The sequence below is a fragment of the Salmo trutta genome, chromosome 4 (genome assembly GCF_901001165.1).
Source record: "Salmo trutta chromosome 4, fSalTru1.1, whole genome shotgun sequence".
NCBI lineage: Eukaryota > Metazoa > Chordata > Actinopteri > Salmoniformes > Salmonidae > Salmo > Salmo trutta.
Window position 1 is genome coordinate 57038962 of NC_042960.1, and position 27457 is coordinate 57066418.

Below are 27457 nucleotides of genomic sequence, written 5' to 3' on the forward strand. Positions count from 1 at the left end.
TTAGGAATGACGCCTGTATTAGGGTTTAATATTTTCCCGGTATTTTACAAATGTTCCATCCCGAGAATAAATCACTTTTCTCCTGGGTGAACCAATATTTCCTGCCAAAACCAGAAGTGTCATTCAAAAGCATTATAAAGCATATAAATAAGTCTGGATTTGATTAGAGCTTTGGTCAGTATGAAAATTCAAGCCTGATGCTACCTGAGCCTGATGAGCCATATATTAAATATATTTTATGAGCCCTACATTAACGACATTTAATTAGCCCAAGTCCAAAAAAGCCCAAATGATTGTGCCATTATCCAATACATACAGTATTGATATAGGCTACTGCACATTAAGCATGACAGAAAAACAGAAAGCCCATAGATGTAGCTAGCTATAGCCTATGCTCTCTTGGGTAAATAAATTAAACTAGCTCCAGTAGGCTAATCTTCTTGAATGTGTACTGTATTACTGTACTGTATTGTATTATACAGACTGGAATTAAGCATAGTTCAAACCATGATAAAACAGATGAGGTAGTCATAAATAAAAAATCATGTTAACCACTATAATTGAATACGGAATGAGTCAATGCTATCAAGGCACAAGGCGAGACCCAAATGCAGACACAGGAGGCAGATGGTTGGAGTCTTACAATGTTTATTAATCCAAAGGGGTAGGCAAGAGAATGGTCATGGACAGGCAAAAGGTCAAAACCAGATCAGAGTCCAGGAGGTACAGAGTGTCAGACAGGCTTGTGGTCAAGGCAGGCAGAATGGTCAGGCAGGCGGGTACAAAGTCCAGAAACAGGAAAGGGACAAAACCGGGAGGACTAGAAAAGGAGAATGCAAACTCTGGTTGACTTGGAAACATACAAGACAAACTGGCACAGAGAGACAGGAAACACAGGGATAAATACACTGGGGAAAATAAGCGACACCTGGAGGGGGTGGAGACAATCACAAGGACAGGTGAAACAGATCAGGGCGTAACAAATGCAACTTATTTTGCGATTTGTTAAGCGCCCTTTACTCTTGAACTTATGACATAACAAAGGGGTTGAATACTTATCAACTCAAGACATTTCAGCTTGACATTTTTTATGAATATATATATTATTTTTTTTACAAACAAAATTCCACTATGACATTGTGGGGTATTGTGTGTTGATCAGTGACACAAAACCTAAATGTAATCGATTTTAAATTCAGGTTGTAACACAACAAAATGTGGAAAAAGTAAAGCCGTGTGAATACTTTCTGAAGGCACCGTACATCAGCCAACATAGTCAAACTGCAGAGATGCAGATGTGCATTTGATCTGTGCTAGCACGAGCAGCACAAGCCTCCTTCTGTGCTTATGTACAAATGAAGTGAGTCCGGAAAAGCTGAAAGTATGCATCTTAGAAATAGTTTTCACGTACAAAATTTAGAATCAAATAGGCTTCTCAAAAATAACATAATCGCTGTGGTGGAATGTTTATTTTGATTGGCGATTTTGTGCATTTATCAAATTCCCATCAGGTAACCTAATTTCAGATGTGTCATGTAAACAAGAGTATTGGGTAAATCGTTCTTCCTGCAAAGCATGAACATGGGGTGTTCAACTCATTTTGCTCCGGCGGGTGCATTTGGTCTTCAACAAGGTCCAGAGGGCCGCACTGAAAATATGTTATATTTCCTCACCTTTTTTTTACTCAAACCACCCGCAGGATTGGACCATATGTTTGACACGCCTGCTATTATATTAATTTGACTATTCACAATAATCATATTGTTCCTATTGGTCAGTCAACGGGATCGGCTCCTAACACCAGCCACATTACACGATAAAGGCTCCAAATTTCTGACACTACCAGAACTTTGTCAGAGCCTACGACCGCATGTAGTGGTACTTAATCGGCAGACCTAGACCCTGTCACGCTGAACGAACCAAGACATCTGACAATCATTTACGACAATGTGGCCATTTTTCCTGAAACTGCAAAATTGTGGCATAAGACGGCTAAAATCGTACAGGCTTTGCAGGCCTTTAGTTGAATAACCAAAAGTGTACTATGTCATCATTCACCCTACTTTGTGGGTTTTCTAGTCCATTTTGCTCTGAGTGACATAGAGAGCAGAGCACTAAGTGACACAGAGAGCAGAGCACTAGGTGGGTCATTTTGCACTGTGATACAGAGAGCGGCGCACTAGGTGGGTCATTTTGCACTGTGATACAGAGAGCAGCGCACTAGGTGGGTCATTTTGCACTGAGTGACACAGAGAGCAGAGCACTAGGCAGGTCATTTTGCATTCTGGATTAAAGGTAACTCAGTAGATAATACATCAGCCATTATGTTTCCTAGATAGGTATGCCCCAGCCTCACCTCTCCCATACTCCAGAGACCAGGGATGGGCAACTTTGATAGCGGTGGGGGTGTAATGGGAAATTTGTATTGTATGTGTCCACATAACTGAGTAAGTAAGTGACTAACCTTGTGAAACTGTCCTATTATAATCTCCTGTTCTTGGGAGTATCATCCTGTGTTGCAAACCAGCTTGCTCCTGTGCTCTTTTATAGATAAAAGGAGAACTGAGAGTCCCACCCAAGAAATAAAACTCATCATGAGTGGCCACAGTAGCTTGCAGATCTGCGTACCCACATCCATACCTACACATTCAGTCAGAGCCGGCCCTAGCCTTTTGGTGCTGCCTTTTGGTGCCCCCCACCCCCACACACACACACATTTTAGCAGCCCCTTAGTTTTAGAGTTAATTTCCTGCAATTCTACACATTTTGCCATAGGGCAGAGAGAAGATTTGACCATTTTATAACAAATTTCATGCAATTCTACAAATTTTGCCATAGTACGGAGAGAAATATTTGCAGTTTTTAATAATATATCTGAGTGAGAGTGACAAATGTATTCTATTACAGACACTTTAATGCATACTTTTAAATTATATTATGTGAGGTAAACATAAAAATATATAAAATATATATTTTTTATTACTAAAGTTACTGTCCCCACTACAACAACAAAAATACTTAAATACATGTAATTTAAGCCTTGAAATATTTTATCGAAATACTGTAGAATTCCATTCATTCCTATGGAGGTCTGCTGTGTGCCAATATGGCCGACCAGTGGCTTCAAAGCCTTTCATTGGCCAAAACATAGCATCAGCATTCCAGGGCTTATATACATCATTGGTCCAGACAGACAGACTCAGAGATGAACCTAATGCTGAGAACCACAGTGATTTTCTCAGTGATGGGAACCAGATTCCCTTCTTGGGGCTAGGGACTTATGGGACCCACGGACGGTAAGAGAAACCTATTTCTCTTACCGTCCGAGAGCACCAAGAGCATGATTTGATTTGACTTACTTTATTATTATAGTGTCTTGCATGTTTAGGATGCGCATGCACGCTGTGCATGAGAGAAAACTATTTGACAAAGATGAAACTCCAGCACGAATACTTTGCACATTAAGAGAGCCATTACATTATTTGTGGAGTATTCAAGAATACAATTGTCAGTGTTGGAATTTCTTATTTTTCAAGAACGTACAGAATACCTGCCAGCCTGATTTGGCTCACATTATTAGGATTTCTCACCTGTTAATCTCATTCCCAGACACGTTTAGCCTGGGGACGAGGTAAACCACCTGTAAACTGGAATCTTTTTTGAGAATCAAGGATCCACGTATTTCAAATGAGCATGGAGCCCATGTTCACTGATGTTATTGACCGGTTAATTATTAACTATTACTAGTTATAAACAGAGAAGGCCCTAGATAATGTCTCTGGATTCAACATATAAATCAACTTGATCAGTGTTTTTTCCTTGTAAATTCAGTATCTTAACTATACTGCTCAAAAAAATAAAGGGAACACTTAAACAACACATCCTAGATCTGAATGAATGAAATAATCTTATTAAATACTTTTTTCTTTACATAGTTGAATGTGCTGACAACAAAATCACACAAAAATAATCAATGGAAATCCAATTTATCAACCCATGGAGGTCTGGATTTGGAGTCACACTCAAAATTAAAGTGGAAAACCACACTACAGGCTGATCCAACTTTGATGTAATGTCCTTAAAACAAGTCAAAATGAGACTCAGTAGTGTGTGTGGCCTCCATGTGCCTGTATGACCTCCCTACAACGCCTGGGCATGCTCCTGATGAGGTGGCGGATGGTCTCCTGAGGGATCTCCTCCCAGACCTGGACTAAAGCATCCACCAACTCCTGGACAGTCTGTGGTGCAACGTGGCGTTGGTGGATGGAGCGAGACATGATGTCCCAGATGTGCTCAATTGGATTCAGGTCTGGGGAACGGGCGGACCAGTCCATAGCATCAATGCCTTCCTCTTGCAGGAACTGCTGACACGCTCCAGCCACATGAGGTCTAGCATTGTCTTGCATTAGGAGAAACCCAGGGCCAACCGCACCAGCATATGGTCTCACAAGGGGTCTGAGGATCTCATCTCGGTACCTAATGGCAGTCAGGCTACCTCTGGCGAGCACATGGAGGGCTGTGCGGCCCCCCAAAGAAATGCCACCCCACACCATGACTGACCCACCGCCAAACCGGTCATGCTGGAGGATGTTGCAGGCAGCAGAACGTTCTCCACGGCATCTCCAGACTCTGCCACATCTGTCACGTGCTCAGTGTAAACCTGCTTTCATCTGTGAAGAGCACTGGGCGCCAGTGGCGAATTTGCCAATCTTGGTGTTTTCTGGCAAATGCCAAACGTCCTGCACGGTGTTGGGCTGTAAGCACAACCCCCACCTGTGGACGTCGGGACCTCATACCACCCTCATGGAGTCTGTTTCTGACCGTTTGAGCAGACACATGCACATTTGTGGCCTGCTGGAGGTCATTTTGCAGGGCTCTGGCAGTGCTCCTCCTGCTCCTCCTTGCACAAAGGCGGAGGTAGCGGTCCTGCTGCTGGGTTGTTGCCCTCCTACGGCCTCTACCACATCTCCTGATGTACTGGCCTGTCTCCTGGTAGCGCCTCCATGCTCTGGACACTACGCTGACAGACACAGCAAACCTTCTTGCCACAGCTCGCATTGATGTGCCATCCTGGATGAGCTGCACTACCTGAGCCACTCGTGTGGGTTGTAGACTCCGTCTCATGCTACCACTAGAGTGAAAGCACCGCCAGCATTCAAAAGTGACCAAAACATCAGCCAGGAAGCATAGGAACTGAGAAGTGGTCTGTGGTCACCACCTGCCGAACCACTCCTTTATTGGGGGTGTCTTGCTAATTGCTTATAATTTCCACCTGTTGTCTATCCCATTTGCACAACAGCATGTGAAATTTATTGTCAATCAGTGTTGCTTCCTAAGTGGACAGTTTGATTTCACAGAAGTGTGATTGACTTGGAGTTACATTGTGTTGTTTAAGTGTTCCCTTTATTTTTTTGAGCAGTGTATGTTTTTTGACAGTCACCCAGAGGCACAGCGTTAAACTGTGTGAAGGATACAATAGATATGGGATACAGACACTTTGATGAGGCTTTGATGTATTTCAACAAGCACAAAGTAGGTCAAGCCATGAGAGAAATTTGCAAATGGAACCGTCAAATGAGAAGACATACTTTACTATTACATTTACATTTACGTCATTTAGCAGACGCTCTTATCCAGAGCGACTTACAAATTGGTGCATTCACCTTATGATATCCAATGGAACAACCACTTTACAATAGTACATCTATATCTTTTTTTTGGGGGGGGGGGGGTTAGAAGGATTACTTTATCCTATCCCAGGTATTCCTTAAAGAGGTGGGGTTTCAGGTGTCTCCGGAAGGTGGTGATTGACTCCGCTGTCCTGGCATGATAGGAGAGGCCATGTGAGGATATGATAGAGCCAAGTGACTTGGTGTATAGCGAGAAGGGCAATGTGAGCAGGACCAGCGGTGTCGTTTGACTTAACAAACGAGGATTGGATGGCGTCAACCTTCTTTTCAAAATAGTTGACGAAGTCATCCGCAGAGGGGGGGGGGGGAGGGAGGAGAAGGTGGCAAAGAGCTTCCTAGGGTTAGAGGCAGATGCTTGGAATGGTAGTGGTAGAAAGTGGCTTTAGCATCAGCAGAAACAGGAAGAAAATGTAGAGAGGAGGGAGTGAAAAGATTCCAGGTCCGCAGGGAGGCTAGTTTTCCTCCATTTCCGCTCGGCTGCCCGGAGCCCTGTTCTGTGAGCTCGCAATGAGTTGTCAAGCCACGAAGCAGGAGGGGAGGACCGAGCCGGCCGGGAGGATAGGGGACATAGAGAGTCAAAGGATGCAGAAAGGGAGGAGAGGAGGGTTGAGGAAGCAGAATCAGGAGATTGGTTGGAGAAGGATTGAGCAGAGGGAAGAGATGATAGGATGGAAGAGGAGAGAGTTGCAGGAGAGAGAGAGCGAAGGTTGCGACGGCGCAATACCATCTGAGTAGGGGCAGAGTGAGTAGTGTTGGAGGAGAGCGAGAGGGAAAAGGATACAAGGTAGTGGTCGGAGACTTGGAGGGGAGTTGCAGTGAGATTAGTAGAAGAACAGCATCTAGTAAAGATGAGGTCAAGCGTATTGCCTGCCTTGTGAGTAGGGGGGGACGGTGAGAGGGTGAGGTCAAAAGAGGAGAGGAGTGGAAAGAAGGAGCCAGAGAGAAATGAGTCAAAGGTAGACGTAGGGAGGTTAAAGTAAACCAGAATTGTGAGGGGTGAGCCATCTTCAGGAAAGGAACTTATCAAGGCGTCAAGCTCATTGATGAACTCTCCAAGGGAACCTGGAGGGCGATAAATGATAAGGATGTTGAGCTTGAATGGGCTAGTGACTGTGACAGCATGGAATTCAAAGGAAGAGATAGACAGATGGGTCAGGGGAGAAAGAGAGAATGTCCACTTGGGAGAGATGAGGATTCTAGTGCTCTCGGGGTATGCGAGAACACGTGGTCAGACGAGGAGAGAGCAGTAGGAGTAGCAGTGTTTTCTGTGGTAATCCATGTTTCCGTCAGCGCCAAGAAGTCAAGGGACTGGAGGTTAGCATAGGCTGAGATGAACTCTGCCTTGTTGGCCGCAGACCGGCAGTTCCAGAGGCTGCCAGAGACCTGGAACTCCACGTGGGTCGTGCGCGCTGGGACTACAACGTTAGAGTGGCAGCGGCCACGCGGTGTGAAGCGTTTGTGCAGAGAGGAGAGAACAGGGATAGACAGACACATAGTTGACAGGCTACAGGAGAGGCTACGCTAATGCAAAGGAATTTGGAATGAAAATTGACTAAACAACTAGGGGAAGCAAGAGAGTAGGGCCTCCCTCACTAACCATTCACTGAAACACTCAAATATAACTTTTCCAACTTCCACTTTAGAAATGATAATTGATGTAAACTACATTGGTTCAATGTTTCCAGGAATAGGCTCAAACTTAGTTTATTCAGCTAGATAACTTGGTACAGTATTCTTCCGTGAAACCCACCCAGTGCACCGTGTCCTATGATGCCGTAGCTAACTAGCATGCTAGCATCCAATAACACACGGTTAGCACCAATACTTGGTTACAACAAACTACCAATGGATCATTCATGTCCGCTTTGAACGAATACAGCTGGCTAGCTAACCTTGTTAGTTTCTCAAAGCTACACCTTTATCCTTGATACAAAGACAGCAAAGACAACTATGTAGCTAGCAGCAAATCGAATGAAATCGTTCCGTTGTAATGTAATGAAATGTAATATTACCCGCAGAGCGAAGTACAGCACGACTACTCACTCCAGCATCCGGACAGTCGGATGGAAAGGTGACGTTCTTTTGACGCTTGTTGATTTAAACACTTCAATGTCACTTAAAACGTTCTATCGCAGAACAATAGTATACTTTAAGGGTCAGTTTCCCTGGCACAGATACAGTGGGGGGGAAAAGTATTTGATCCCCTGCTGATTTTGTACGTTTGCCCACTGATAAAGAAAGGATCAGTTTAGAATTTTAATGGTAGGTTTATTTGAACAGTGAGAGACAGAATAACAACAAAAATATCCAGAAAAACGCATGTCAAAAATGTTATAAATTGATTTGTATTTTAATGAGGGAAATAAGTATCAGCAGGGGATCAAGTACTTTTTTCCCTCACTGTATAGGATTTGAAATATTTTAAAATAGCATTTGAACCCAGGTCTGGTTGGTCATATTGAACTACTACATACAGTGCATTCGGAAAGTATTCAGACCCCTTCCCCTTTTCCACAATTTGTTATGTTACAGCCTTATTCTAAAATAGATTTAATAAATACAAATCCTAATCAATCTACACACATTACCCCATAATAACAAAGTGAAAACAGGTTTTTAGAAATTGAAAAACTGAAATACCTTATTTACAAAAGTATTCAGACCCTTTGCTATGCGACTCGAAATTGAGTTTCCAAGGATCATCCTTGAGATGTTTCTACAACTTATACATTCAATTGATTTGAAATGATTTGGAAAGGCACACACCTGGGTATATAAGGTCCCACATTTGACAGTGCATGTTAGAGCAAAAACCAAGCTGAGGTCGAAGGAATTGTTCGTAGAGCTCAGAGACAGGATTGTGTAGAGGCACAGATCTGGGGATTTTTGCAGCATTGAAGGTCCCCAAGAACACAGTGCCCGCCATCCTTCTTAAATTGAAGAAGTTTGGAACCACCAAGACTCTTATTAGAGCTGGCCGCCATGCCAAACTGTGTCACGTCTAGAGGATTCCTGGCACCATCCCTACGGTGAAGCATGGTGGTGGCAGCATCATGCTGTTGGGATGTTTTTCAGAGGCAGAAACTGGGAGACTAGTCAGGATCTAGGGAAAGATGAACGAAGCAAAATAAAGTGAAATCCTTGATGAAAACCTGCTCCAGAGTGCTCAGGGCCTCTGACTGGGGCGAAGGTTCACCTTCCAACAGGACCACAACCCTAAGCACACAGCCAAGACAACCCAGGAGTGGCTTCGGGACAAGTCTCTGAATGTCCTTGAGTGGTCCAGCCAGAGCCCGTTCTACATCTCTGGAGAGACCTGAAAATAGTAGTGCAGCGACGCTCCCCATCCAACCTGACAGAGCTTGAGATGATCTGCAGAGTATAATGTGAGAAACTCCCTAAATACAGGTGTGCCAAGCTTGTAGCGTCATACCCAAACCTCAAGGCTGAATTCGGCCGGGTAGCCTAGTGGTTAGAGCGTTGGACTAGTAACCGCAAGGTTGCAAGTTCAAATCCCTGAGCTGACAAAGTACAAATCTGTCGTTCTGCCTCTGAACAAGGAAGTTAACCCACTGTTCCAAGGCCTTCATTGAAAATAAGATTTTTTTCTTAACTGACTTGCCTATTTAAATAAATAACAAATACCTATGCAAATGCAATATTTCAGTTTTTTTTATATATACATTTGCTAACATTTCTAAAAACCTGTTTTTGCTTTGTCATTATGGGGTATTGGGTGTAGATTGATGAGGGAAAAAAACTCTTAAGCCAAAACAGTAGGTGTGTTGTTGTTTTTTCCCACAGGTGGAGTGACCATCCTGAATACCCATTTCACAATGAATATTTAGCCTGCCAATAGAATTCCATGTATTCCTTTACCCCTATTATATTTTTTATAGGATTTTGTATTTATTACATTTATTTGCTAGGGACAATGTACAACAAAACATACATTTCAGAGTATGAGAAGTGATGCGTTGCACCAGATTTAGATGACAGCCAAGTTATATCTGCAGTCCCTGAACACTGAACATGTTTCATTGTTTTTGTGTAACCATACTTTAGTAGTCTATAATTCTTTGAGTTAAAGGGGCAATCTGTGCAAAAATGATTTATTATTTTTTATATTTTGTTAAAATGTCTATTTAATATTTTCTATAATTGAAATTAGATTCTGATTACATCTCTTTAGTTTGTGTTGGAAAGGGAAAAGTTAACCATATAAATAAGAATGAACGCTATCATAATGGGTGGACTGGCGGCAATTGCGAGTGTACCCATAGGAGCAAAGCAGGAAGTAAAAGCAGAAAGTAAAAGCAGCAAGTAAAAGTAGGAAGTAAAAGCAGGAAGTAAAAGCAGGAAGTAAAAGTAGGAAGTGTACCCATCAATCTGTGCTGTGATTTGTTGAAACAACTCAAATGACATTGCAAAAAATACATTCCATTGCATAAGCCACATAATTTGGCATCATTTGAATGAACATTCTACATTACCATGGAAAGCCATTGCAAGTGTACCCATGAGATTACCAGTCAAATTGCCAGGGTTAGAGGTTCCAAGCCCGTTCTATTCATTCTTATTTCTATGGGTTAACTCTGAAGAGAAAAAAAAGATCCAATCAGGATTTTTCTTTGGTGGTCTCTGGGGGGGAAATCTAGCTAGCTAAGTCAGTTATTGGCTTGGCCCTCAGAATTTAGACAGAAGGGATCTGACATTCAACTGTATTAGTGCAGAATTTTGGAGTGACAGGGAAATCAACCAATCACATTTTGACTTGTAATGGGTGAGACTGTTTTTAGAATATGTTTGCAGCTCTCTTGCTGTTAGCTATCTCTTTGAAGAAAATATGTGTGAAACATCGTTGAATTTAAACTTTAGATCACCAGTTACTTTGTGTGCTAAACGTGATAAAATATGTTTGCAATTGGAAATAATAGTTGAAAGGACAGCGACTGTAATCGGCATATTGTTAAAAGCAACCCATTCATAAGCCAGTTGGCACCAATCACTGCAAAAACACAACCATTAAGCATTTCCAAGTGAAGTTAAGGTAGCAGATTAGGAGACAGTTAGGAAAAGGGTTATGGTTAACGACAATGCTCTCCTAACCTGCTACAAAATGAACTTTGTATCAAAGTGGCGTGAAAAGAGGGTGTCCCAGTTGTTTAGGCGGTAATTGTTGCTTGTCGCATTATTCCGTGCCTGGTACGTGAGTGACAGACAGCCCGATGACTGCCTCAGGCATTCATTCTTATTTCTATGGGCGTTTGCCTAAGGCCTGTTTTTATTCATTCATGATGTCATCAAAAAGCATTGCTACTTCTGCATTAGTGCTAGATATTATTTTGTGCGCATTAAGTGATGATGCTTCTGTTATTTTTCTTGATTTTAGATTTTGAAGTTTGACATTTTGTAAGATTTTTTTCATCATCATGGATGGTCAGTTCTTGCATCCATAGCACTGCATATGAATTTGAGAGGGGTTACATTTCTCTGGCCCCTTCCCTCAGCTGTTTACCAGAAACAGTGGAGGGGTGTCTGCTTTGTTATTTTTTTAACTACATATTTGGGCTTTAATTCTGTCATTTTGACAGTAACAAAAGGCCACCAGGGGGCTCTACTTGACAATGAATGAAAACCTATGACTAGAAATGCTGATTATCCCATCACTCTGTACTTTGCCACTAAAAACTGTGCCTTAGTTGTATTTAACACATTTAGCAAATAATTACAATAATCAGAGACTGCAGAAGCATCCCTAGTTTTAGTTATAAGACTAGTATTAGTTATAAGAATAGTCTTAGGTATAACACTAGTCTTAGTTATAACACTAGTCTTAGGTATAACACTAGTCTTAGTTATAACACTAGTCTTAGGTATAACACTAGTCTTAGTTATAACACTAGTCTTAGTTATAACACCAGTCTTAGGGATAACACTAGTCTTAGTTATAACACTAGTCTTAGGGATAACACTAGTCTTAGTTATAACACTAGTCTTAGTTATAACACTAGTCTTAGGGATAACACTAGTCTTAGTTATAACACTAGTCTTAGTTATAACACTAGTCTTAGTTATAACACTAGTCTTAGTTATAACACTAGTCTTAGGGATAACACTAGTCTTAGGGATAACACTAGTCTTAGTTATAACACTGTTCTTAAGTATAACACTAGTCGCATAACATTGTTATTAGGCTACATCGCAGCCCCTACTGTTTGTGCTGCAGACCAATAAATGCACTTCAAGTTGACTTCTGAGTGAGAACTCTGGTGTATTGTCACTCTCTTGACATATCAGTAGATATCTGGCTGTACAGATTCATGCAATTCTGTAAAGAGATGGGAGTGTTTCGGCACGACAGGTTTAGTGTGAGAGAGTTGATTGTAACCATAACATAACCTGACATAGATAGGTATGAATCTTATCTTCCACTTAAATCGTATTTCACTTAATCATTCACTGACGTCAATGGGAGTAAAAATTCAGTTGACAATCTGGTTCGCCAAAGATCATAGGTGTTGAACTGTCCCTCAAAACAGTTTTGGAATCTTTACCCCGTCCTGCCTTATCATGTTGGTTAAGTCAATGCAGGTGTTACGTCAATGCAAACATTTGACAGTCTCTGTACCCTAAATGGCCCTATATGACCTTGGTTGTTTGTTTTTCAAGTTGACTCAGTTGATGCTGATGCTCAGCAGTGTCATGCTATCTGAATGTTTGTAACTGTTTGTTCAATTACACTACCGTTCAAAAGTTTGGGGTCACTTAGAAATGTTCTTGTTTTTTAAAGAAAATCAAATAAAATAACATCAAATTGATCAGAAATACTATGTAAACATTGTTAATGTTGGAAATGACTAATGTAGCTGGAAACGGCTGATTTTTACTGGAATATCTACATAGGCGTACAGAGGCCCATTATCAGCTACCATCGCTGGCAATTCCTCACATGGAATAACCTTCATTTCTCCGAACAAGAATAGACTGACGAGTTTCGGAATGAAAGTTTTTGTTAATGGCCATTTTGAGCCTGTAATCGAACCCACAAATGCTGATGCTCCAGATACTCAACTAGTCTAAAGAAGGCCAGTTTTATTGTTTCTTTAATCAGCACAACAGTTTTCAGCTGTGCTGACATAATTGCAAAAGGGTTTTCTAATGATCAATTAGGCTTTTAAATGATAAACTTGGATTAGCTAACACAACGTGCCATTGGAACACAGGAGTGATGGTTGCTAATAATGGGCCTCTGTATGCCTATGTACGCACATATTCCTTTAGAAATCTGCTGTTTTATGTTATTTATGTTTATTTATGTTATTGTAATGGACAAAAAATGTGCTTTTCTTTCAAAAACAAGGACATTTCTAAGTGACCCCAAACTTCTGAACAGTAGTGTATGTCTGTATTGATAGTTCTTCTGTTATGTCTATTGTTATAATAGTCTGTTATGTCGATTGTTATAATAGTCTGTTATGTCTATTGTTATGATAGTCTGTTATGTCTATTGTTATAATAGTCATTATGTCTATTGTAATAATAGTCTGTTATGTCTATTGTTAGGATAGTCTGTTATGTCTATTGTTATAATAGTATGTTATGTCTATTGTTAGGATAGTCTGTTATGTCTATTGTTAGGATAGTCTGTTATGTCTATTGTTATAATAGTCTGTTATGTCTATTGTTAGGATAGTCTGTTATGTCTATTGTTATAATAGTCTGTTATGTCTATTGTTATAATAGTCTGGTATGTCTATTGTTATAATAGTCTGTTATGTCGATTGTTATAATAGTCTGTTATGTCTATTGTTATGATAGTCTGTTATGTCTATTGTTATAATAGTCATTATGTCTATTGTAATAATAGTCTGTTATGTCTATTGTTAGGATAGTCTGTTATATCTATTGTTATAATAGTCTGTTATGTCTGTTGTTATAATAGTCTGTTATGTCTGTTGTTATAATAGTCTGTTATGTCTATTGTTATGATAGTCTGTTATGTCTATTGTTATGATAGTCTGTTATGTCTGTTGTTATGATAGTCTGTTATGTCTATTGTTATAATAGTCTGTTATGTCTATTGTTATAATAGTCTGTTATGTCTATTGTTAGGATAGTCTGGTATGTCTATTGTTATAATAGTCTGTTATGTCTATTGTTATAATAGTCTGTTATGTCTATTGTTATAATAGTCTGGTATGTCTATTGTTATAATAGTCTGTTATGTCTATTGTTATAATAGTCTGTTATGTCTATTGTTATAATAGTCTCTTATGTCTATTGTTAGGATAGTCTGTTATATCTATTGTTATAATAGTCTGTTATGTCTATTGTTATAATAGTTTGTTATGTCTATTGTTAGGATAGTCTGTTATGTCTATTGTTATAATAGTATGTTATGTCTATTGTTAGGATAGTCTGTTATGTCTATTGTTAGGATAGTCTGTTATGTCTATTGTTATAATAGTCTGTTATGTCTATTGTTAGGATAGTCTGTTATGTCTATTGTTATAATAGTCTGTTATGTCTATTGTTATAATAGTCTGGTATGTCTATTGTTATAATAGTATGTTAAGTCTATTGTTATAATAGTCTGTTATGTCTGTTGTTATAATAGTCTGTTATGTCTATTGTTATGATAGTCTGTTATGTCTATTGTTATAATAGTCTGTTATGTCTATTGTTATAATAGTCAGTTATGTCTATTGTTATAATAGTCTGTTATGTCTGTTGTTATGATAGTCTGTTTTTTCTATTGTTATAATAGTATGTTATGTCTATTGTTATAATAGTCTGTTTTTTCTATTGTTATAATAGTCTGTTATGTCTATTGTTATAATAGTCTGTTATGTCTGTTGTTATGATAGTCTGTTTTTTCTATTGTTATAATAGTCTGTTATGTCTATTGTTATAATAGTCTGTTATGTCTATTGTTAGGATAGTCTGTTATGTCTATTGTTATAATAGTCTGTTATGTCTATTGTTAGGATAGTCTGTTATGTCTGTTGTTATGATAGTCTGTTTTTTCTATTGTTATAATAGTCTGTTATGTCTATTGTTATAATAGTCTGTTATGTCTATTGTTAGGATAGTCTGTTATGTCTATTGTTATAATAGTCTGTTATGTCTATTGTTAGGATAGTCTGTTATGTCTATTGTTATGATAGTCTGGTATGTCTATTGTTATGATAGTCTGTTATGTCTATTGTTATGTTAGTCTGTTATGTCTGATTTCTGTTGTAGGTTAGATGAGGTGAATGTCAGCTCTTTCTCACATTTGATTGGTCAAAGGGGATTTAGGCCGGATTCAATCAAATCTACCATTACAATGTTTACGCAGTGTCTTTGTGTACAAAACAGCTGCCACCCACACCACGCACACTTTATTCTAAACACTGGAAGCACCTGTGAGGGGACTCGCAGGCCGCCTGCTCTCCCAAGCTTATAGAACCCAAAACCACTTAGTTTCACAACAGAAAAATATATGTTTAATGACCATAACCAGTAGTCTGAGTGCTGGTCTGTTTCTGCTGTCTTGCCAACTTCTTATGGAATTGTCATGCTAAACATGTAACAATGAGTGACAAGGAGTTGGCAAGAAAGCAGAAAGGACTGGCACTCAGGGCAGGCTACATAACCACTAGCTTAACCGTTACCAATCAATGTGGAACTGACACTCTGACTAAGCTATAGATCCCTCAAACTCAACTCTTGACCTCAAAGCCAGTTCCTCTGCATTCTTTCATTGTTCCCCTCTAATTAGGGACTGATTTAGACTGGGTGCAATTAACTATCACGTAGAACAGAGAACCAGCAGGCTCCGGACCTTGTCGGGCAGGGTTTCCCAAACTAGGAATGTGGGGTCGCCTGGTTTGAAAATGTGGTCGGGAGAGAAAATGTGAGCTTGGTTCATACTCAGGGGTTTGGTCAGTAACCTCCGGTAGCCGCTAGACATGGTTGTTATAAACAGAGCGCGCTTTCTGTTTTCTTCCTACAAATGTGGCTCTATCTTTTCAATGGTTAAAGCTAAAAAATAGTATGACCCCATCACTGAAAGATAAGACTCTCAGGAACACGTGTATATGTACTGTTTCCCTCTAATATACCAACAAATCGTTGGAACCTATTGGACAAGACCAGGCACTAAATCAGACTGGGGGGAAAAGAATATCAAAGATTCAGTATATATGCATAATCATGACCACTTGGTGCAACAAACTAGTTAAATTAAGATAAAGCAGGGCTCTATGGGAATCTTTATGAGCAAACCTTCCAACTGTGTCTCACAGTCAGACTACAGATCAGGCCCAAACTGCCTTCCTTCACGACAGGAGACCTGGAGCCGCATGCTTAAACCCCCTAATGAACAGCATGGTTGTTATGAACAGGGCAGGCTGATTGTAACAAGGAAAGACAGGACAGCGTCTTCAGCCTGGCGGACAGACACAGTGTGAGTCCCAAATAGCACCCTATTCCCTATATAGTGCCAAATAGCACCCTATTCCTTAGTCCCAAATAGCACCCTATTCTCTATATAGTGCACTACTTTTGACCGGAGCCCTGTGGGCCCTCATCAAAAGTAGTACACTACATAGGGAATATGGTGTAATTTGAGACTCCGATCAGCGACCTGTGACAGTACAGTGAAGAACAGCAGGAAACGAACTAAAATGGGGGAGGATGAAGGGAAATACAATTCATTGTTGTTGGACCGTTTTTTACTCTTTATGTTGTTTTAGACCGGTGGAAATCATCAAGTGTGACAATTATTTTGGACAAGGTCTTGGGCCATTTTTTAAAGAATGGAATGTGTGGGCAATTAATGAAGCTTTCCTCCAAAACAGGACTGAACGACTGAACTATGATGACCTGAAGCAGTTGGTTTTGCTTTGATTTTGAAAATCTAGGCCTCACACTGTCTTGACTCCCTTTATAATGTTTAAGTCGACCTTCAAAACATATTATACTACCTGATCATGTGCACTTGAGGAAGTGGATGGAGTACGTTGATATCATGGTCATTCTATATTTGATAGATTTGGGCATACCCATGGTTTGAAGGCGGGTAAGCGTAGGACATGAAACCACCTTGTCCAACCGACAATGCTCTCAATTGTACCTGTAGATGTATCCTGTTTAGATTATTAGGTCCTTGTATAGGGAGTCATGGTGACACAGCATACAGTTTAATAATAAGAGGAACGATCCAATGTCAAGCTACTACAAGGAGCATGCTTTAGGATAACTCTGCCAAAGGTTACAATTACTGATGAAACGCCATCCCATCTGTTTGGCAGAAAAATGTGGTGTTGGGGTAACACAATTTCATTGACAACAGTATTGGTTATGTTAGTTACTGTCAATGCTGTCTTCTGTAAAGCGCTATAGGGCTGTCTACTGGTCATTATCTCCACTGAGGATCTGTTGCGAATAATTTACAATGCACAGGACCTATGCCTACAGTATGAACTAGAGGCAGTTTGGTGGTGGAAGGGTTGAGCTACCCCCCCATACAAAGTAAAGCACTGGGAGTAATCGTTAGCATAATTAAAGATGTAGATTATAGATGTAGTCAAATCTATTATGCAGATAGATCATTTGTTGATTTCACATGGGGTTAATTCCTGGAAAGCTAGATAGTTATCTGGCAAAGCCAAGCTGTATCTCTAATTTACGGTCTCTCCAAAACCCTGAATACAAGTACAACTAAGTCAAACAACTGCAGGTTGAGGGAAAGCAAACTTCTGTCCTTGGCTAGAATACTAATACAATTTGAAAAAGAAAATGGAGGGAGGGAGAAGCAAAATGCCTTCACCCCAAAAGAACCTGCAAGGCAGAAAATGCCAGAACACGTCAACCCCAGAAAAGGCCTCTGGATTGTTAAGACCCACAACCTTCAAACAAATGCCCTGAACTGGGCCACTCTAGCCCCATGCGGTGGGAAAATGTTGTGAATGGGGTGCTGGGCCTGTGAGGAAGGGATCCGGTCTATTTTCCGGGGGATGAATCGGGGATGTGTTTGGGAGCAGGGGCTTCACTAAGCAGGAGTGATGTTTTAATTACAATCAGTCAGTGCAGACAGCTTAGAAATCTCACTTGACTAGAGGAATATATGATGGGGTTTGATGGGGCTCTTTGGGGTGCGACGGTGTGTGTGTGTGCCTGCATGCATGCCTGTGTGTGTCAGTCTGTAATGTATTTAGGGAGATCTATAAGGCTGAACACAATATTGAACCCAGTCCCACCTCCCCCTCTCACTATAGACCGAGAGAGAGACCCTGGGAGAATGTCTGTTTCCAAGGTTATGCAATCGACCCACCACACAGAGAAGGCACAGACCTCTAGTGTGCTGCATTGAGTGTGTGTGTGTGTGTGGTGGGGGGGGAGGAGCGTGTGTGGGTTTCTGAATGGAACTAGAGGAAGGGGGGCTAGAAGAGGGTGCAGAGAAAAGTTGACGAGAAGCTCATTGAAGACTGAACTAAAGTTTGGAGTTACAGAGATCCCCGCCCCTCCATGCACGTTATATAGTGCAACCTGGACACCAACAGGTCAATATCTGGCTAACCATTCAAACCATAAGGCTGTCTTTACATCACTATGAAAGGTGAGTACGCACTGGGTGAAAAAAAATATGTTTACTTTTCCATGCATCTGTACTGGTGAAATCATCATACACAATTACAGGGGCATATTTCCTGCTTCATTTTAGGTTGGCATGAGTTTGCACTCTTCTAAAAATAACTTTTTGTTGAATGGTTAAGTTTGATGAATATTCAGTGAGTATTGTTGAATCCTAGATGTTGGCTCTGCGCCATGCTTGGTTTGTCTTTATGAAGATATCCCATCTGGTCTGATGTTGCTTCCTTATTGAGACATTTGGGGACCCATTATTTGGCACTTTTTTGATTGTGTAATAATGAAAACTGTCACTGAGGTTAGGAATAGTCTAGATGTTGATCTATTGAGAGGAGCTAATGTCCATGGATCTTATCCAGTCTTTATGACATGCAAGTCATGGATATACTCTAAGAAGGTATGGTTGACAAGTCGTCTGTTGTTGACCACTTTTGGTGATGAGGTCCATAATCACTCTTTTGACAGGTTGCTTACAAACGTGTGCAGATTCAGTTGGATCGACACAAATGCATTGAACATCTAAACCAATTTAAATGCAATGTGTTACTGTATCATTAGAAACAATCCCAACTGCCCTGGTTAACCTTAGCTAATGAATAACATAAGAATCATGCATGACTTGCCTTGCCCTTTTGTCTTTAGAGTTAAATGTATAGTGGGTTGGGTTATGTTCCATTTGTTTGCACCCTACATAAGGAGCTGTTATGTCACCCTACATAAGGAGCTGTTATGTCACCCTACATAAGGAGCTGTTATGTCACCCTACATAAGGAGATGTTATGTCACCCTACATAAGGATCTGTTATGATACCCTCTATAAGGAGCTGTTATGTCACCGTACATAAGCTGCTGCTATAGCACCCTACATAAGGAGCTGTTATGTTACCCTTTATACACCCTTTATATAGTATGACACCAGCTTTTAGATGATTTGTTATGGATCCATGCCATGCTTGTGAAGACTTGTGTGCTATATAAAGCATTTATAAGTTATAGTTAGTTTGAAGTGGGACCATCCCCTCAACTCCATTATGCAATTGAAAAATAATGACTAAACTGCTGTAGTATGTAAGTCCATGTTAATGCAATATTGTTGCTAGAGTTACTGAATAAATTCTAAACATGAATACAGTGAGATGATCCATATGTAATGTGTTACCATGATAGATGCAGCCAGAGCCACAGGAGAATCATTCCTACTTTATGTTGGCATACTTAGCTGCTGCAGGTGTCTGGATAATGTTATTGTTTTTTTCTGTCAGACGGACAAAGTGAGGGGCATACAAATAGATTGAGTACAGTAATAGTTTTTAATATACATTTCTGGTTGTTAAAACATTCAGCTTTTTGGTTTTTTGTTAAACGTGGCTCTACAGTAGCAACCTAGCAGATTTGATCCTGTGGTGGAAATCAATGTCATTGTTTACATTTTCACTGGGGGTTTTCACTCAGTTGTGTCCTTAACTCATCCAGGACCTTGTGCCTTGTACATTCTGACCACAATCAGTATGATGGGTTTTCACCCAGATCCAAGTGTTGACTTGACTTATCTCAGACAAACAAAGAAACTCAGATACTGGATAATTTAAACATGTACGTACAGTATCACACTCATTCTTAATGTAAACATAATTTCAGACAGACGTGTTGAATAATTTGACCAGAGATGTTCATTTATCTCACATTTTAATAATTTCGTAACGTGTTTGGTAATGGTTTGCAAAATTAAAATCCAATACACCTGCCAGGCAATCGAGGCTGTTCTGAGGGAAAAAGAGGATGCAGCTCAATATTAGGAAGGTGTTCCTAATGTTTTGTACACTCAATCTATATCAATTGGTGGTTCAAAGCACCTAAAACCAATGTAGGGTTAAATGATGTTAATAAGAGCTGGAGCAGGATCTCACCAGTGGTGGGTGTGATGACATGCTGTAATGTCCTCAGACAAGTTTATGAACATCTAGTTCCAACATTCAAATCCTTTTCTGTTTTGTGTGTCAACGGAGTGTATCGTACGGAGCTTTGTGCCATACCTATGCCCCCTAGGCAAAAACCTTGATGAAAATAGGGTTGTTATGAATAATGGTGATTCAGGTTGGAACTTGCAGTCTAAATCCTCTGACTATCTTTGTATGATGCCAAGAATCATAATCACTTATATTCACAACAGCCATCTATTATTTCACAATGTCATGAAGCAAATCTTATGGAGAACATTTCCCAAGATGGCAGCGTAGGTGAAGAAGATCTGACGGCCAACATCAATCCACACCTGCAGTAGGAACAGCACATGATTAAACAGACATGAACACACACACACACTCAAACCCACACACAGATTCTCACACATAGGAACACAACATGAACACAAACATACGTTCACAGTCAAATAATAACCCCTGGGTTTTCTGGGAAAAGAGTAGAAATAGTGATATCCCCTGACTATCCGTACATTTTTAAAACAAGAAAATTCTGGCGTCTGGTTTGCTTAATATAAGGAATTTGAAAATATTTATATTTTTACTTTTGATGCTTAAGTATACTTTATCAATTAAATTTACTTTTGACACTTACATAGGTTTAAAACCAAATACTTTGACACTTTTGCTCAAGTAGTATTTTACTGGGGGACATTCACTTTTACTTGAGTCATTTTCTATTAAGGTATCTTTACTTTTACTCAAGTATGACAACTGGGTACTTTTTCCACCACTGGTAGTCAGAAAGAGTGATATCCAGTATTCAGACAGAGAGAGTGATATCCATTAGGTTGACAGAAAGAGTAATATCCAGTAGGCTGCCAGAAAGAGTAATATCCAGTAGGCTGCCAGAAAGAGTGATATCCAGTAGGCTGCCAGAAAGAGTAATATCCAGTATTCAGACAGAGAGAGTGATATCCAGTAGGCTGCCAGAAAGAGTGATACCCAGTAGGCTGCCAGAAAGAGTAATATCCAGTGGGCTGCCAGAAAGAGTGATATCCAGTAGGCTGCCAGAAAGAGTGATATCCAGTAGGCTGACAGAAAGAGTGATACCCAGTAGGCTGACAGAAAGAGAGATATCCAGTAGTCTGACAGAGAGAGTGATATCCAGTAGGCTGCCAGAAAGAGTGATACCCAGTAGGCTGCCAGAAAGATAGTTATATCCAGTAGGCTGACAGAAAGAGTGATACCCAGTAGTCTGACAGAGAGAGTGATATCCAGTAGGCTGCCAGAAAGAGTGATATCCAGTAGGCTGACAGAAAGAGAGATATCCAGTAGTCTGACAGAAAGAGTGATACCCAGTAGGCTGACAGAAAGAGAGATATCCAGTAGTCTGACAGAGAGAGTGATATCCAGTAGGCTGACAGAGAGAGTGATATCCAGCAGGCTGACAGAAAGAGTGATATCCAGTAGGCTGACAGAAAGAGTGATATCCGATAGGCTGACAGAAAGAGTGATATCCGATAGGCTGACAGAGACATTGATATCCAGTAGGCTGACAGAAACAGTGATATCCAGTAGGCTACCCACTGTAGTCAGTCAGTGAGTCTGTTGAAGTGTAGTCTTTTATGAGAGAGGTGAATGCTGGCCCAGTGACTTGGCTTGAGACTTTATGAGAGAGGTGAATGCTGGCCCAGTGGCTTTGCGTGAGGCTTTATGAGTGAGGTGAATGCTTGGCTTGAGGCTTGGCGTGCTCGGTTCTCCTCAGTCTTGGCCTTCATTTCAGACAGCCCCCTAGCTTCTGTATAAAAACCTATCTGCAAAGCAGCTGTCCTGTTACTAAAAATGAGGCAAATATTTTATTCTCACCAAGTAAAAAAAAAAGTGGGGCCTGCACCCCTGGACTGGAGTCTGGAGAGGTCTCAGTGTGGAGGAATTTGGCTTGTGGGTCACGCTGCCCCCGTGGCCCACACTGAGCCTGTGAAAAACCAAGGTAAAGTGTGATCAAGCTCCCTGGCAGCCTGGAGATCTCCTCTCTATGCCGTCCCAGCAGCACAAAGAAGCCCCTTGCCAATAAGAGTCCTTTATGATGCCAAGCCTTCATTCCCACCAAATACCTTCTGAAAACAAGGGGCTCTATTTTTACCGCTGGCCACAATTTGGCCCAGGCTCAGAAGATGTTGGCTCCTCTCTCCCCTCCATCCCATCCACCCTGCCCTGCTCTGCCAGTGATAGGTTGAGCTAAGAGCACATTCCCAAAGCTTATGGCACAACGTGGTTGCCATCTCTTCTATTGTTGCAGACCTAAATTCAACTCTCTCTGCCGAGAAAACAGCCGTCTTATTAGACCCAGGAGAGCCAGGTCGGAATGGCCCTGGTGTTTTGGGTTAAGGGGGGGGGAGGATTCTTGGGACAGTCCTCTCCCACAGGCCGAACATTAATATGTTTTGTTTGATCTGTGACGGGAGGGGCTACTGGACTAACCAAGTTGAGAGAGGGAGACAGGGGGGTCAGAGAGAGATAGAGTGAGGGAGAGAGTGAGAGGGAAGAAGAGAGAGTGAAAGAGAAAGAAACAGAGAGGGAGTGGGAGGGTGATGAGAGGCCTTGTTAATGAGATACGACAGTAGTGAACACGGTCAGTGAGCTGTCTGTTTCCTCTTTCAGCATCACTGGACCTAAACACCGTCCGGCCATGTGTTGTGAAGCTCAAACAAGCCGTCACGTAAGACCCAATTTTCAGTAACGGGACCCCTTCTAGACAGGGAGGGACAGAGTGTACAAAACATTAAGAACACCTTCCTAATCTTGAGTTGCACAGGGATGCTGGCCCATGTTGACTCCAATGCTTCCCCCAGTTGTGCCAAGTTGGCTGCATGTTCTTTGGATGTTGGACCATTCTTGATACACACAGGAAACTGTTGAGTGTGAAAAACCCAACAGCGTTGCAGTTTTTGACACGCTCAAACCAGTGCACCTGGCACCTACTTCCATATCCCGTTCAGACACTTAAATATTTTGTCTTGCCCATTCACCCTCTGAAAGGCACACATACACAATCCATGTCTCAATATTCTGTCTCAAGGCTTAAAAATCCTTCTTTAACCTGTCTCCTCCCCTTCATCTACACTGATTGAAGTGGATTTAACAAGTGACATTAATAAGGGATCATAGCTTTCATCTAGATTCACCTGGTCAGTCAATGTCATTGAAAGAGCAGGTGTTCTTAATGTTTTGTCAATGTTTGATTCTTACTTGCTTGCCGTAAATTGTGCGTGAGAACTACAGAATGTCTTGAAATTCTTCCTTCTCTCACACCTCTTGCTGCTTGACCTTTGTTCCAAACACTCAAAGGAGATGTATGCACAACTGAAGGGCCCCAATAACCCCCATGTCCTTGAGGCTTGTACTCCTCCCATTGTTCATTTCCAGGAGATAGTCCCCAGGGAGACTTAAAGACTGTAACGTTGTGTTTGCTTTAAGATGAGCCTGTTGATCTGGGAGTGGTGTGATAAAGGTATACAGATACTACAAGAGAAACCCCTTCCCTGCTCAATATCACTACACAGTAAATGCAAGACTTTAGGCTGTGGGGTTAGCCTATATAATTATGTAAGGTAGTGTTACTCTCCCTCCCAGTGTCTCACCTCTCCTTCACTCACTCTGTGTTGCTTCTTCAGGCGACATGGAGAGCCTGCCCAAGATGGACCCCTCCAACGACCACAGTCGGCCCCTGGACATTGTGCCACAGAGCGATGAGAAGATGAAGGAGAGGGGTCAGTGGGGCAACAAGGTGGAGTTTGTCCTGTCTGTCGCCGGGGAGATCATAGGACTGGGAAATGTGTGGCGCTTCCCTTACCTGTGCTACAAGAACGGAGGAGGTAGGTGTTAGCCTTTTACTGCAGTGGGCTAAATCTGGGTCACTCAGAGTGTTTCTTGGTAGTTTTAAACAAATATATTTTGAAACAAAAGTGTACACCTCACACACCTGGTTATGGACTAAAAGAAAAGAAGAAACCAGTACCATGTCAGATATAGAGTTGAAATGTATTCAATGTTGAGTTTGCATCCCAATATTACACTTTATATACTTCACAGAAGACTGAAATATAACAAAAACCGTTTCACATAGAAAGACCAGATTTTTGGCTGTTTTTTAAAATATATTTTTTAATAATGTAATTAGGAAAGATATGAATAACATTCCACCCATGAGGCCACTAGGTCATTTGAGTGCAGGAAAGGGCAACCATCACAGTGCTCAATGACAACGTCACATCATTTTGTTCATATTATCGGTTCATAATTGTCCTTCAGTACTATTGATCAGGACAACTGTGACTGATGTCATATCCATATCATTAACGAAATGTAAGTTTACCAACTATATTGCCTTTAACTGACCCAAAGCCTGTTGTTGTGAACTTAAATGGCACTGGAGCCTTTGAGTACATTGTGTTTTAATGCTAGAAACTGTTATGAAGGGCATGGAATATGGGATTAGCAGTGGTGTAAAATCTCAATAGTGCTAATTTGGAGGTATGTAAATTGTTGAGCAATAAATCCCCCTAATGAATTTTTGACTGATATGTTTATGCTTCTGTGCCGCCTGCCAAGCCCAGACACATAAAACATATAAATCATGCAGTACAACAGTAGCAAACAACATACTCCTGTTTGGAATTTACTATATCCCACAATATTATGGAGGTACCAATTAAAAGGAGTTTCAGAATGACAGGGTTGATGTCTTTTAAATTGGTTGTTTTAAAAGAGGTTGAGTAGACAGACGGACGGACGGACGGACGGGTGCACAAGGTAGTCCTGGGTTTCTTAAACTTCATTGTTTTTTATATCTGTAGAACTTTAGGGTGAAGAGAATGTATCATTTTATCAGAAAACAATAATTGATGTATTATGTCTAGACCCCATTTCTCATATCTTGGTAAAATGTCATAGTAATAGCATTGTAACGGCGGTCGTCGGGAATGGACCAAGGCGCAGCGGGTTAAGTGCTCATAATTAACTTTAATGAAAACACTTACACAAACAAAACAAAACGATGGACGACGAATACAGACTTGAAGGCAAAATACAGCAATTCAAGAGACAACCTCCCACAAATTACAAACACACCCTAATATATAGGACTCTCAATCAAAGGCAACTAGACAACACCTGCCTTCAATTGAGAGTCCACACCCCAATTAACTAAACATAGAAACAGACTAACTAGAAAGAACATAGAAATAGACTAACATAGAGCAGTGACCAAAAAAACCCGGAATACATAAATCAACTACCCTCTACATAATACACACACCCCGAACCACATAAACCAAATACCCTCTGCCACGTCCTGACCAGCCTACACTAACAAAATAACCCTCATACTGGTCAGAACGTGACAGTAACAGCAAACTCGCCATTGTCCAAATGATTTACATTATTATACAAATGACAGTAATTTGATCAACATTTTCAAATCATTTGGAAAATAAATAAACTTAATACACACATTTCACAAAGTTACTCCTCATTCTTCTGGAAAATGTTCTCCAAATCGGGGTCTTCCGTCCATCATTAATTGTAACAGAAGTTGCGCCACAAGATCTGTGGATATCCTACCCGGCGAAGGAAACGTGGGATGCTGACTTTAAAATCGGCCAAATCAAGGTAGCATTTTAGAGTACCTTTGGGACGTCCAACCTTGAAATGTTGCCTCAAAAAGCATCATCCTTGTTGATTACATATGTCCTCTGACCTCATATCAAAATGGAGTTCTAGTGCTCGAGTCGACAACTTGATAACTTCTCTCCTCTCCCCCTCTCCTCCCAACAGGGGCTTTCTTCATCCCCTACCTGATCTTCCTCTTCACGTGTGGGATCCCAGTATTCTTCCTGGAGACAGCTCTAGGACAGTACACCAGCGAGGGAGGTATCACCTGTTGGAGGAAGATCACTCCACTGTTTGAAGGTGATCCTCCACTAATATCTACTGTCTATGAAGAAATACCTTTCTTCACAGATTTGCTAATTTGGATGTTCCTATGAAACTACTGGCTTTTCGGTTATAGTACAGTTACAAAACATTTTGTCAGAACTATATTTTATTTAATGTGCACTGCATATGAATGCGTTTCAAGGACAGGATTAAAGGGAAAATCCACTCAAAAACTATATTTTTGATATTTTGCATCATCACGTTGCTTCTTGAAAGGGCAAAACATTTTGGGACTATATCAACAGTGGACTAATTATAAAAATACCAAAATATAGTTTTTTTGTTGGATTTTACCTCTATCTACAGTCATGTCTACTACTTGTCTGCATAACGGAATTGAATAAGAGAGACATTTTGAGAACCTTTTGCGTTAGTGTGTGTGTGTGAGTGCATGTGTGTGTTTGTGCATGCTTGTCTGCCAGTATGTAGTAGGAGGGGGTTGATGTAATGGTTGGCATGCCACTGACACTGGCACACTTCCAAGTATCCAACGCTTTCATCATTCAATTGGCCCCTAATAAGGACAATATAACTGTAGACATTCACACAGGAGCCAGAGAGGCTACCGGATGGGAAATGGTGGAGTCGGCAATATGAATGAAGTCATGGTTTTCATGCGTGTTGTTGTATTCAACATTGAAAAGCATTGTCATAGCTAACCACAATGCTCCACTTGTCCTTGGTCCCCGCTGCAGGAGTGGGCTACGCAACACAAGTCATCGTGGCTCTGTTGAACTTCTATTACATCATTGTCCTGGCCTGGGCCATCTTCTACCTGTCCTACTCCTTCACCTGGGACCTGCCCTGGGCCTCCTGCAACAACACATGGAACACAGGTCAGAGATCCACCATAGGCTCAGTGGACGTTTTCCTTATTCAATCTTGTCGAAGCTCTTCCTCTTGGGCAGAAGGAACATGATTGGTTGGATGAAAGCTCAACGGCAAGGTTGCTGGTTGGAATGTCACCCAACCCCTAACCCTAACTAATTGAGATTACTTAAACTGAACCAATCGTATTTATTGCCTAAACATTCACATTGTTTCTGCCCTCGAGACAGAGCTGCCCTCAAAACACGATCAAATTAGGAAAACTCCAATATGCCACCATATACAGAGAGAGGTTGAGCAGAAACATCCAGGACTACACTCAATTATTAATCAAATGTATTTATAAAGACTTTTTACATCAGCAGTTGGTGGTGTCCCATG

General features: G+C 40.9%; 1 protein-coding gene across 3 annotated transcripts in view; it reads left to right on the forward strand.

Annotated features, from left to right (window-relative positions):
* Positions 1–27457, forward strand: part of LOC115192679 (sodium- and chloride-dependent GABA transporter 2) — a 74288-nt gene that overhangs the window by 6884 nt on the left and 39947 nt on the right. Inside the window, exons 1-4 of one of the 3 annotated variants that reach the window (XM_029751440.1) lie at positions 18115–18297; positions 23926–24126; positions 26087–26221; positions 26944–27084. In XM_029751440.1, the coding sequence (XP_029607300.1) occupies positions 18291–18297; positions 23926–24126; positions 26087–26221; positions 26944–27084 (484 nt within the window). In that variant the 5' untranslated portion in view covers positions 18115–18290. Of the gene's footprint in view, positions 1–18114; positions 18298–22952; positions 22971–23925; positions 24127–26086; positions 26222–26943; positions 27085–27457 lie in introns of those variants that run through there. The other 2 variants (XM_029751442.1, XM_029751441.1) reach the window with 2 other exon arrangements.